The sequence below is a fragment of the Astatotilapia calliptera genome, chromosome 19, assembly GCF_900246225.1.
Source record: "Astatotilapia calliptera chromosome 19, fAstCal1.2, whole genome shotgun sequence".
Lineage (NCBI taxonomy): Eukaryota > Metazoa > Chordata > Actinopteri > Cichliformes > Cichlidae > Astatotilapia > Astatotilapia calliptera.
The window spans coordinates 7625869-7639907 of NC_039320.1; the positions used below are offsets into that span (position 1 = coordinate 7625869).

The 14039-nt window shown below is 41.3% G+C and overlaps 1 protein-coding gene across 3 annotated transcripts in view; it reads right to left on the bottom strand.

Annotated features, from left to right (window-relative positions):
• dlgap2a (discs, large (Drosophila) homolog-associated protein 2a) overlaps positions 1–14039 on the bottom strand; it is a 211601-nt gene that overhangs the window by 194621 nt on the left and 2941 nt on the right. For all 3 annotated transcript variants that reach the window (XM_026152471.1, XM_026152470.1, XM_026152469.1), the window contains exons 2-3: positions 4598–4652; positions 4128–4175 (exon numbers count right to left, since the gene is read on the bottom strand). In XM_026152471.1, the coding sequence (XP_026008256.1) occupies positions 4128–4175; positions 4598–4652 (103 nt within the window). The remainder of the gene's footprint in view (positions 1–4127; positions 4176–4597; positions 4653–14039) is intronic.

The window sequence follows — 14039 nt, forward strand, 5'->3', positions numbered from 1 at the left end:
GAGTAATGCTATCAGCTCATGTAGTTCAGGGACTTTAGCTGTTTTAGACGGAGACGCATCAGAAACTTCTCATGCGGTGCAGATAGCTTGAACTTGAAATGTGCCCAATTTCAAGTGTACGCATGAATTTACTGTTTAGAATCTTCTCTGCCAATCGAATAACATCTTGAGACCAAAACACTCAAAGCACTGTTTACAACAAGCCTCATTCACCCAATCATACACACATTCATACAGGTGCTGTTTGTCTTCATCTTTCTTGTACTTAGTCTGATATTTGAATACACATCCACACTCTGACGGATGCATCAGGGTTCAGTATCGTGCTCAACGATGCTTTGACATCCAGACTGGAAAAAGCTGGGAAATCGATCCTTCAACCTTCCGATTGGTAGATGACCGTACATCACCCATACATGTTTTCTATCTCAACATAACACCTGCTGTAAAGTTGGTCTGTTTTATACATGCCATGATAACAATGATTTTCCTTACTGCTCTCATACAAAATATGATGGGCTTGTGTGTGTTACTGCTATCAATTCATGCATTTAAAATTGTGTTTAATAAGGTAAGTGAACATCTATATGTAGGAATATTTATTACTATTATTAACAGCTAATTTTCTACTAATAAAATGCAGAAGACTTGGGGTGAAAACTGAGAATGAGTAGTGGAAGTGTGTGTGTGTGTGTGTGTGTGTGTGTGAGATACTGTTAGAGAGTCTCGTGAAGCTCGAGGAAACTAAATATGAATGGATGCAAAACATTAAGTGTCCAAACGCTGCAAAGGCTGATAGACGTTTGTGTGTTGTGACTTTTATGTATATATTGTGCTATTCTTAGTTAGTGTATTGTCTGTCTTTGTTAATGTTTGTTTATAATGGAGCACTGTAATGAAAAATTATTTCCCCTAAGGATCAATAAAGTATTCTGATTCTGATTAGACGGGCTTCCCAGAAAGAAAGCTTTGCACAAACCTCAGCGATCGTAAAATGTTTGCAAAAGAGAGAAAAGCGAGAGCAATGCAAGACACCGTAAACATGCCATCTACAACAAAATCATCCTAAAACTCATTCAGTGGATGTGAAGATCGAACCAGTTTATGTACCAGTTGCTAAAGTCAAATATGGAGGTTTTATAGAGAATCACATAAAAGGAGCGTTTAGTTACAATGCCAGAGTACGAATTGGCAAGTGTCTTTAAACCTGGGATAGTACGAGATGATAATAGGAGTACAGATATGAATGTTGAAACAGTCTCACGCTAATTAATGTCTATAAATAGGACAAATCTGTGAATGTGTGGCATAGAAATGCTGAGTGCTCATCAGCACAAGGGCTTCTGCTCATGGAGTACTGCAGGAGCAGAGGGACACGCTGATAACAGTGAGAGTCTCAGATTACGATAAGCCTCATCCTTCCAGCTTCTACGCACCGGCTTTCACCGAGCAGAAGCCGGGGACAGATGAGAAAAGTGTTTCTGAGGACGAGGTGGATTTCCACAAGGAGTGAAGCCGCCCAGGAGAGGGCGCCCCTTGCTCAGTGAAGTATACCAGAGCTGAGCGCATGCACCAGGACACGAAAACACACATACACACAGTGCAGCATCTGTGTTGGAGATATCAGTCTTTTTATGGGCATTACTTCCTCCTCGAAACATTCGCCCTTCTTACTCTGTGCTCTTCTAATCCAAGCCCTACACCGAGTGTTTCCACTCACGCTGCACCTCAGGCGGCCCGACTCAGTACGGACGAACTCGCTGGAGAGTGTCCTCACTCAGTGCCTGTATTCATTTATGCCATCTGTTTAGCATATGCAAACACACTAGCACTACATCGTCCTGTCGCTGGAGAGATGACAAAATACAGTATCGTCTACTGGCACCTTGTGTTGCCATGGAAACAGGATGCCAAGGTAGACATTAATCTGCAAAACCTCTGACTCGCATTTGAGATGGAACCTGTGGCTGAATGATCGGTGAACTTTGGTGGAGGTGCTTCTCAGAAAATCAGAGGTTTGTTGATGTGGCGCCGCCGAGGATTCAGGAGAAGCGCTCTGCACTGTGTCTTCTTGACAGCACCATCTTTCAGAACGAAGACATTTGCAGAGAAAGGCAATGACTTTTTTTCTGTGTGTGTATTTTGTTTTGTGTTTTTTTATGAAATGGAGTTTTTGGGGGGAAGTAATACTGTTGTCAAGGTACTGTAGACACACAAACACAGATGCAAACATCATGAAATGAACTCTGTATCCCAGACAAGTGTCTCTGGAACCCTCAGTGGAATGGTTTCAGAGATATCCATATTAATAAGGTTATTATACGGTTATTTTAATGTGTGCTCACTCTGTCAGGACACCTTGTTCTAAGACCAGCGCATAGGTGTGTCCCGGGGGTCCTTCATATTCACGCGGTGATTGCAAGCAACTAACAGCAACTTATTAAGATGTGGACGTTGACTCTTTTTAAAAAAAAAAAACATTTCCCTAATATAAAAAGAGGGCTGCCACATGCCTGCAAGCATCACCTATCTGGCATCCTTTGAGCAAGGAGATCCTGTGGATGAGAGTGGAACATTTATGCTCAGAATAAAACTACAACTAGTGGTTCACAGGTTTGTAAACTTCCTTATCTGCTTAAGTGCAGATAATCTTGTCTATATGGACCATCAAACATTAATTTCACGCTGCAACAAATCACTCACAGCAATCAGCTATAATTCAGGCCATCAGCTGAAACTTGTACGTTGCCAGGTCTCTCTTTCCCCAAGGTTGCTGTGCCCTCGCTCTACTCTTAAGCACATGTGTCCCACCCAGTGTTGGTCAAGTTACTTGAAAAAAGTAATCAGTAACTAATTACTGATTACTTCCCCAAAAAAGTAATCCCGTTACTTTACTGATTACTTATTTTCAAAAGTAATTAATTACTTAGTTACTTTTTAAAAACATGATTTACAACCTGAATAGGTGATAAAGTGATAGATCTCTCAGCCCAATTCTACTTTTTCTACATAATCCATCATACAAAATGTAATCAAATGGAAAAGTCTCCTTTTAAAACTTGTTTTATTAGTTTTAATCTTTTAACTTTATGCATCAAGCAAAAATTTAATTATATGCAACATTCTCTGACTGGAAGAAATTTGTTTAATATTTAAACTTATTTTCTGCACATTCCAGCACATAAATTTTTTTTTTTTGTGTGTGTGTTTACACTCAGTCTTTCAAATAGATGCAAGTAAAACACAGCAGAAAATAAATAAAGTCAAAGACTCAGCGGTCCTTTTGCTCTATTTTCACCTGTAAAGCAGGAGTGGGGTAGGCGGAGGTTTACCCTGGTGCAGGTGTGCCGCAGCGGTCAGTGGAAGGATACGGCAGTTTCTCTGTGAATTTCCCATTACATAATAAAGTATTCTGATTCTGATTACGTGGTAGCGCACTCGGAGCTTGCTTGGAAGTTTAGGGGTTTTTGTCGCTGTAAAAAGAAGTTTTCTTCCCACGCACAACGCACCCTAATGTTTTTGTCACTTTTTATGGAATCAGACTTAAAGTAAGGTCAGTACTTCCACACTTTAAACGCTGCACGCTCATACTCTCTCCCGTACTCGATATATGATCCACTGTTGATCTGCACACAGCTGTTGTCACGAACGTCACACTTGCTTACCTCACTGTCATGAGACATTCTTGCAAAAAAAAAAAAAAAAAAAAAAAAAAAAAAAAAAAAAAAAAAAAATCACGGTTTTAGTAACGCAGCGTTCCTACGGGAAAGTAACGGTAATCTAATTACCGTTTTTGCAATAGTAATCCCTTACTTTACTCGTTACTCGAAAAAAGTAATCGGATTACAGTAACGCGTTACTGCCCATCTCTGGTCCCACCTTGAAAAGTCGGGCAGGTAGCTTTCGAGCCATGTGTCAGACAAACAGAAGGTACAAAGTGCATAACAGCAGAGGGAGTTGATGTTAACGTGTCAAAATGTCCACGGTGCTGATAAATTCACATCAGAGTAGCACTAACGAGCTTTTGTTAGTGGGATGCATGTGCATGCAGTCTCGGTGCAGTCGAAGGAAAAAACGCACACAGAGGTAGAAGAAAAGTCATTATTGTGAAAGCTGCGGCCAGGTACCTGAGTATATCTCCCTGCTCTTCAATTTCATCAGCAACCTCTTCACACCTGCAACGATGTGAAGAAGCCCATCACCATCACACGTTCCAACAACTGCTCCCCCAACTTTTCCCTTCCCTCAGGCATGTAGGTAGAGAAAGTTAATCCACACAGAGAACCCCATCAGATCTGACACATGTTAATGTTGCTAGGGGTAGCAGTGAGGTGGGAAAAGAATAATTTTATGTAAGAAGGATAAAGTGAGCAGTTTGTGGCCAAACAGTGAGGTCAGGGCAGGTCAACACTATGTGAGAAACATGGTCAGCTCTGAGATGTAGAGCACGCAGACAAATATGACCCCCCCACTGAGTCGCCATTCCCCGGGATCACAGCCTGCTCATTACTCTCACAGACTGGCTCTCGCTTTCCATCTCAGCACTGTGTGTGAGTGGTGTCATTAGTGGAGAGGGGGACATCTGTTAGGTCCTTACCTGCGTTCCTGTCTGGTAAGATACAGCAATGCTTCTGCAGTATGCCTGGCAACACCTTCCAGGAAACAACAGAAGAAGAGCAGAAGAGATGGAAAAACGTTAATATCACAACAGCTCAAAGCAGATAAACAACTCAGGGCTCAGCGGAAATGCACTGAGCCATGCTGAGACCCACAATTACAGAGAAGCAACAGATACCCATTTCTCACATCATTAGCATCAAAAGGAGCAGCTCCCACCTTTATCTGCAACCTTTCTTCTGCAAACTGTGGGAGGTTCATTTTAAGCTCTGAGTCAACAGTGGAGGTGCAGAAACATTAAGGTAAAGAGTGGCAGTGGGATCGGTGAATCCGACACAAATAGGAGCTCTGCTCCATCGACGTCTGTTCCACAAAGTTTTAGCAGCCATTGCTATACAACAGCCAATTATTAGATTGCTCCAAAGCCTGAGGCTGTTATCTAATCAATAATTTATGCCAACAATCTATTCTGTGAGGATTCACCACAAATTTAATCGATTCAGATTTTATCTGAACTTCGAATGTTTTGCTATCATCTCCCGTCCTCTGTCAGTGACCGTTTTGTTCTTGGGAAACGCTGCTGAATCATTTGTGTGCAGACCTGAAAAATCACTGGGTTTTGTAATGATAACAGCTTTGTTCAGCTGCGACACTGAATATCATTACAGGCATTATTATTGCATGATTTCTATCTGGAAAAAAAGCTCTTGGAATGTAAACAAAACCTGAGATTCGGCGGTGACTCAGCAGGTCCCATCAGTCTCTTTTTGTCTTTGCATCTGACTGACAGGCTGATTGTTACCTGAAATGGCTTTAACAGGCGACAGGCCTCTTCTTTATTTCTTCAGCTCCATTTTTTCCTTGTCATTATGTTAACATCCCTTTACATTTGCGCTCACTCGTTATCTCGGGCTGCTCTGTCTCGCAGAGTTATTTCACTCTGCTTTGGGACTGAACAAGCCAGATCAGATAAATGTTCTTTTTAATTAAATGGGGGAGCATATATAAAGGTACTTGAAGAAAAGCGAGAAAAGCCTGAAAAATAAAAACGAACCCTTCTAGCTCATCTGTAGGAGACATTGAATGAGCTAGCAAGAAGACACTACATCATCCATCCAAGAGCAGGGCAGCAGACATACTCTTATCTTGGAAACTCACTTACTGCTAGCAGAGCAAAGGTAGGCATGTCCTAATTATCTGCATCATTAAAAACACTTAATTTTGGATTTTCATTCAAAAACATTACTTTCTGAAATAACCTGAACATGTATCTCCAAAAATAAACATTTCCAGTCCACCAACACCAAAATTACTGTCATGTTCAGCGATTCTTCACACAAATTATTTAGAAACAGAAAAATGAACAGTTAACATGTGAGAACTGAGGTTTACATACAGTAGGCAGAATAAGTATTGAACACCAATTTTCTAAGGAAATATATTTCTAAAGGTGCTGTTATCATGAAACTGAATGTCAGTAACAACTCGACCAGTCCACACAAGAAAAGAAACCAAACCACAGATAAAAATAAGAAATGGCACAGGGGGAAAGTGCTGAACACAAGAGGAAAGGGACATCATGAATTCTTTGAGCTGTTAGAACACAATCCTGCCACTTAGTGCAAATGACTATAATCTGGTTCAGTCCTTAAAACAGGTGTTTCATTACCAAAAAACATCCCACGATGGGTAAAACCACTGAACTCTCTCAAGACCTTTGCAACTTTATTGGTAAAAAGCATACTGATGGCACCGGTTACTGGTTTCTAAACTACTGAGCACTGCTGGAGCCATAATCTGGAAGTGGAAAGAACATCATTTCCCCTTAAACCGACCACGAGCAGCAACTCCCCGCAAGATTTCAAACAGAGTGAAAAGAATGATCAAGAGAGTCCAGGAGCCGGGGAGCACCTGTGGCTACAGAAAGACCTCAGTCGGCAGGTACAATTATTTCAAAGTAAAAAAAACAAAAGAAGTAACACACTCAGCCACCATGCCTGTACGCACACTCACTACACAAGACTCCACTGCTGAAAGTAAAGCATATGTTTAAAGTTTGCTGAACAACATTTAGACATGCCTGAGAGTTTAGTCTGGTCAGATGAGACCACAACTGAACATTTAGATGCAAAATGTTTGAAGGTGAAAGGGCGCTGAATACCACCCCAAAACACCAGCAGGAAAGCTTGGAGGTGGGAACATCATGGTGAGGGGCTGTTTTCCAGCATACAGCACTGACACGCTGCGTATAATTGAAGGAAGGATGAATGGAAAAATGTACGGAGACTAAAAATCTGCTTCCATCTAACAGGATGATGAAGATGAAACGAGCGTGGATGTTTCAGCGAGACAGTAATCCCAAACACAGCCGAGGAAACTCTGGTTTCAGAAAAATGAAAATAAACTGACTCCAACTGAGAATCCATGGAGAACTGCAGCAACCTGCAGACTTTGTGGAAGAACGAGCCAAAAATCACAGCTGAGCTGAATGTGTGTGACTCGTTACTCCTTACAGGAGGGGAAGCTGGTATGACCAACAAAGCCTTTTGTGCAAACACATAACTTCATTCATGGACATCTATGGTTTGATTTTTTTCTATGGATGTGGATTAGATGGGTTGTTACAGACATCCGGTGAGAATTTAACGTCAACATCAGCTTTAGAAATATATTTACTTTGAAAATTGGTGAGTTGTTCAGATAGTACTTTACCCGTTGTAGATGATGGATGAGGAATGATTCATCAAAGAACTATGACAGGGCTATAAACACACATGGTAATTAGGGAGATGGGAAACACCAGGGAATGCAGCTGCAACTAATCAGACAATGGAAGCAAATCCAAACCCAACAGACACAAGAGGGACAATGCACAGGAAACACCGGGAGGCTGGGTAAACTGGAAGAATACAATAAACACAACAGTACGTGAAATGACAAAATAACTGAGAACCCAACAAAAAATGGAAGATCTAAAAGACCAGATACAAATAATAATGCCGTCAAATAAAGCATAAGAACCTACAGAAGCACTACGAAAAATAACAAGAACTGAATAACCTGGAAACGAAATACTGGCAAACCAGGGATGACCTACAAACTGTGGACTTACAAACTGCTCATGACAGTTATTTTACTGTGTACATGCGACTGTAGTTTGTCCTGCTGAACATATATTCTGCTCAGTCTGAAGTCTCCGTAATCGAGGTTCTGCACGTAAAAGTGGGAAAGAAAGTTCAGATATAAATGGATAGCTCTGCAGAGATTATGACAGAATTATTGGTTTGCATTACCCAAAACAGCTGCATGATGCACAGATTTAACTAATGCTGGGAGCTGGCTGCCTGGCAGAGACTCGCTCTGGAGGAGGGTGGAAAACAAGCTGTCAGGGACACTCTTGGTACTCGCTTCTCATTTACGCTTTAAAAGGATTGGAGTCGGGAAACAAGTCATCGAATTTCACAAACCAAAACGCGTTAGGCATCTGTTTGTTTGTCTTTTTAAGCTTGTGTTGAGATGAACGCAAGAGAGGATTTATGTTCTGTGTTTTAGGAAGACAGATTTACACACAGCAGAACAATCCCACGGACACGTGTAACTGGGGCAGCTGCAAAAAACACACGATCGATAATCAAGTTTCGTAAAGCAGACTTGCTTTCTAACGTACAAACATTTGACTAGCCGGTCTGAATTCATGCCAGCGCCAAACATACATTATAAAAATAACCTTAATTAGATAAAAGCCAGGTAATTATAATCACGTGTTACATCAATTATTTCATTTGTTTTACAGCTTGCTTCAGTCAGAGGAAAGACGCTGTCCTCAAGACTAAAGGCCTAATCCTGTGCATGAGTCCTCAGTCCCCACTGAGACATAAAAAGCCTCAATTGGCTCAGTTTTTATAACAACCAGCTCTGTGGAGATGATTTAAGCTCTAAAATCAGTCGATGCTTTCACTTGATCATTTTTTTTCATAAAATCATCTAAAACTCCACGAGATAATCAGGTTATAATAACAGAAAAGAGTGAATTTATAGACAGTAGAAATCCTTCTTACAGAAACACACTGTGCATCTGTTCGTTTTGGGAGGTTTTTCTTTGGTGTGTCTGTTTGTTTTCATGTCTGCATGATGGGAAAAACAGAGCTTCTCTTTAAACCTCAAGCTTGTTGATTTAAATATAGTTTCACGTCTAGGACAAAGCAGACACAGAGCTACGTGCCTCCTCTTACAAAGGCATACTTTACAGTGTTAAAGCACTGATGAGACAGTGGCAGAAGAAGAGAGAAATAACCAAATGCATGCTCATTAACTGAGATGAACAATCAAGTAGACCAACTCAGGTGAGTCACTCACCACCCAGCATCCGTGGAGAAACGTTCTTCTTTGATATCAGCTCTCTGTGAATGACCCCAGGACTTAAAAGTACCGTCATTTATCTGGGAGATTGTTTTGTCTGATGCTGATGGAGCCTACGTCACGAGAACAGAGGATGTGAACTAGCTTTCATAATTGACTAAAAGTATAGTTATGAAATCAGAAAAGTTGACCTAAACAAGTCTTAATCTAGCCTGTGACCTGGATGACTCAGAACCTGCACAGACAAAAACAAGTCTGAGCTTTACTGCTGAACTTCTACTTTTCTCCTCCACACTGGGAGCCGTGTACCCTACAACCTGTCAGCTCACAGCGGCTGAACCGGGCTGGTGTACGTGCCTCCAAACAGGTCAGGCTCCAGCGCACCACTGTCATTTCATTCTTCTGCTCGTGATCTGAGGCTGACCATGTCAAAGAGCACTGAACTACTCTTAACCTAATGCTGCAAGACTCACTACCTTTAGTACAGGCAGTTATCACAAGTGGCAGTATATAACAAAAAATCTTGCCGCCTGCTGCTGAGGGACAGAGTGCAACCCATGGCGAGCTAATGGAGATCTGAGCAGATAGACGGGAAGCAGACTCACTCCAGCCCATTTCAAAGCGCTGCCTGAACACTGTCTGCTCGCTTTCCATCTGGTTAAATGCAGCGGTGCACAGGCTGAGCAGATGATAAGGTCTGCACCTCCCAGCAGTGGCTTTTAGGACACACACAAACATGCAGCATATTTAAGACTCCTTCCAGTGTAATGAAGTCCAAGTAAACAACACAAAGTCAGGTCACAGAGCTGAATCAACAGCAGTTTCAGCAGAAACGATTCGTTTTATAGCAATAGTTTTATTAGAGGAGAGTGCGGCTGTTTGAACAAAGTATGAAAGTAGCTTCATTCTGCTGATGTTTTTTATCACTGGTGGTAGGATACATCAGATTTCATTATACATAAATAAAACATAATTGTCCCCTTGTTGAGCTAGTAATAATTCTTATTATATTATAATAATATATCTATTTATTACTACTACTATTATTATTATCTATTTGTTGTTATTATATGTTTAAGACAGGATTTACCACGGTTCAGAATATCTCTGCTTGTTTGCCCACAAACTCGTCCTACACCATCAGGAGCTGAGCTACCAAACTGGGCACACAGGTGCATCATCTGCCTCTGACGGTTCTTATCTATAGCAGACATTATTACATCATCATTATGCCTAACAGCCACCTCCCTCTTCAGCTGCTCCCTTAAGGGGTCGCCACACCAACACTCTGCATGTCCTCCATCAACACATCCATGAATCTTCTCCGAGGACTTCCTCTTCTCCACCTGTCTTGCAGCTCCATGTTTAATATCTCCACCAACCCTCCTCTGCATGTGTCCAACAATCACCTTCCAACAAGCTAAAATGACCTTTGAATTAAGCATGACATCATCATGTTGCCTAGCAACCACCTAACAAATGGCCATGTCCACGTTATGTTAATTCATGTATTCAGCAGGTTACTTAGTCACTTCTATCCACACAAGCCTGATATGGTATAAACTGTAAATATTATAGTTAAAAGCTCCCTGTGATCACATCAGTAGATATCACATGAATCATATCATACACTCAGATATTTCAGCTAAATTAACAATAAAGCACTGTTACAGCAAAGCGACCTTCACTTTGCTTCTTCAGGGTGAAGTTAGTGGCACCAGAGAGGAAAACATGTAAATGAAAAGTAAAAGGCGGGGCCAGAAAAACAGGCACCAACTGCAGGGATGTGTTTGCAGGGTCAGATGAAGGACAAAGCTTTATATAGATATATAAAACAGGCTTTGATACTTTTACGTGAAATGTAAATGAGTCGGTATACAAGAGCAGATGTATGGCAAAGACTTCTGATGGAAAAGCACAGAGTCAGCCTGTGCGTGTCAGAAAGCCCGACAGAAAGACGCCATCCGAAATATCATAAAACTAGTCTGACAAAAAAAGATTATAGCTTTGCTTCTGCTTACTTTAAATCCAGCTTAACTTACATGAGATGTTTCTTTTACTTTACACTATAAATTTCACTGTAAACATCAGACTAAACTTTTCTTAGCATTAAGTTATCATTTAAGCACCGAGCACCTGGAGAACAACTCTCCAGAGGTGAAAACAACACGATGCACAGTAATCACGGCATGAGTTGTCAGGTGTTGCTGTGTGCAGGCAGGAATAGGACCCAAGGTGCAGACACTCGGAGGGAGAACTTGAACTCAAAACAGCTTTAATGCTAAACTAAAAAGTAACATAACTGGAAATATCAAAATAAACTTACACCAGAAGACTGACAGAACACACAGCTAGATAAACGGTAGATCACAACACAGACACAGAGAAACACAGGGCTTAAATACACAGAGGGAGCAAGCAGGGAATGGGTAACAGGAGGGAAACACAGCTGGGGCAAATCAGGCCTAACGAGACAAGGGGAAGCAAAACCAGATACATTAACATTAGACATGGACCTTCAAAATAAAACAGGAAACATAACACAGACTGAACTAAAGACACAGAGGCTGTATCCCAATTCAGGGTCTGCAGCCTTAAAGTACGCATTTCAAGGCCGATTACGTCACAGCGGCGCGCCGAAGGCTGTCCCAATTCAAAGGCTGCTCGAAATGCGGCCCTGAAATGCGTCCTTCATTTCCCTGAATTTTAAGGCTGTGGCAGTGTAGACTTCGTAGCCCAACATATCCCAGAATGCATAGCGCGGCGATGGGTGTGGATAAATTTGCTGAAAAAAAACGGCGGATGAGGGGCGGCTGAAGAGTAAACTTTAAGTAAGTACTGAATATTATGTCACTTATTTATGTGCAAATGTGTAATAACGAAGAACATTAAAACATTACTGTTGGCCACATGTCGGCAAAATTATGTGACATTAGTGACGTTTGTACGAACTTGGTTTTAGAGCCTTTACTTTAAAATATACGCCGTTCAATAGCTGAGCTTAATCTTACAGAGAATGATCAAAGATCATGTAGAAACAAACAAACAAATGAACAAAAGATTTTCTCCTTCATTTCTGTCAAACAAAGCTGTATGACACGTTTCCAGCTGTTAGTATCATGGTTGCTAGGCAACCTGGGCAGCGCAACGGAGACTAGACCGTCCCATTTCACAAGCCTCGCACTTCCGGCCTTAGCGGTCTTTGAGTACGCGGCCCTTGAGGATCGTTGAGCCTGCGTACTTTAAGGCTGCAGACCCTGAATTGGGATACAGCCAGACTCACATGCAGGCACTTCAACAGAGGGAACAAAGACATGGGACCAGGGCAGACAGACACTGACTGGACACGGGGATATAGCAACTAAGGATAACACAGAGACATAAGGCAAGGCAAGGCAAGGCAAGTTTATTTGTATAGCACAATTCAACAACAAGGTGATTCAAAGTGCTTTACAGAGACATTAGAAACAAGAACAAATAAAAAGCATGATTTAAAATTGATTAAAACAAGCAAATAAACTAACTAACTAATTAATAAACAAACAAACAACAGTATATAAAATCAAAACAGATAAAATCAGAGATAAAATCAGTAGTTAAATGTAAGTTTTGAAATTTAAGCTTAAAAGTGTGGATTTGGTGCTTTATTCAAATGCAGCTGAGAACAGGTGAGTCTTCAACCTGGATTTAAATAAACTGAGTGTTTCAGCTGATCTGAGGCTTTCTGGAAGTTTGTTCCAGATATAAGGAGCATAAAAGCTGAATGCAGCTTCTCCGTGTCTGGTTCTGACTCTGGGAACTGATAAAAGACCGGATCCAGATGACCTGAGGGATCTGGATGGTTCATACTGGGTCAGGAGGTCATTGATGTATTTTGGTCCTAAACCATTCAGAGCTTTATAGGCCAGCATCAGAACTTTAAAGTCTATCCTCTGACGGACAGGCAGCCAGTGTAAAGACCTCAGAGCTGGACTGATGTGGTCCACTTTTTTGGTCTTAGTGAGGACTCGAGCAGCAGAGTTCTGAATGAGCTGTAGTTGTCTGACTGATTTTTTAGGTAGACCTGTAAAGATGCTGTTACAGTAATCAAGCCTACTAAAGATGAATGCATGGACTAGTTTTTCCAGGTCCTGTTGAGACATCAGATCTTTTATCCTTGATATATTCTTGAGGTGATAGTAAGCTGACTTTGTTATTGTCTTAATGTGTTTCTCTATGTTTAGGTCTGCATCCATCACTACACCCAAATTTCTCGCCTGGTTTGTGGTTTTTAGATGTATAGATTGAAGTTCTCTGGTGACCTGTAATCGTTTTTCTTTGGCGCCAAAGACTATTACCTCAGTTTTGTTTTTGTTTAGCTGGAGAAAATTGTGGCACAACCAGTCATTGATTTCCTCAATGCATTTACCAAGAGCCTGTACAGGGCCTCGGTCTCCTGGTGACATTGTGATATATATTTGTGTGTCATCTGCATAGCTGTGATAGTTTATTTTGTTGTTGTTTATAATCTGTGCCAGTGGGAGCATGTAGATGTTAAACAGAAGGGGTCCCAAGATGGAACCATAAGACATAACTCTAACGAAGAAACCAAAGAATAGAAATGATAAATAATACAATAAACTCAAAACCCTGGGTCAACGACCCAGGCATCCTAACATGAATAGCCTACAGCATCCACTGCTCCTCTGTCTCGCTCTGTCTGCAGACCTGCGTTTGGAGTATTTGCAGCAAAGCAACTTAAAAAGAAAATCTGAGCAGCCCGGGTTTAGAAACATATCCTAACAGCTTCACCACACGAAACTTTTTCTGGCTCTTAATCAAAATCCTTAAACTTTGTCCCAGTTAAAACTCGCTCTGCCTTGATTGTCCTTCATTAAGGTCGGGTGCTTTTTTTGCAGCTGATATATTCAAGTTCACTGCTCGGTGAAAAAAGGCCCGATAAAGATTTGGTTGTAAAGAGCTTTGGCCAGCTGTAATGGTTCCACACTCCACAGGCGAGACCAGTTGAAATGGGATGGTGTGATGCTCTTGCATTACTGTGAGATTTTATATTATGACAGAGT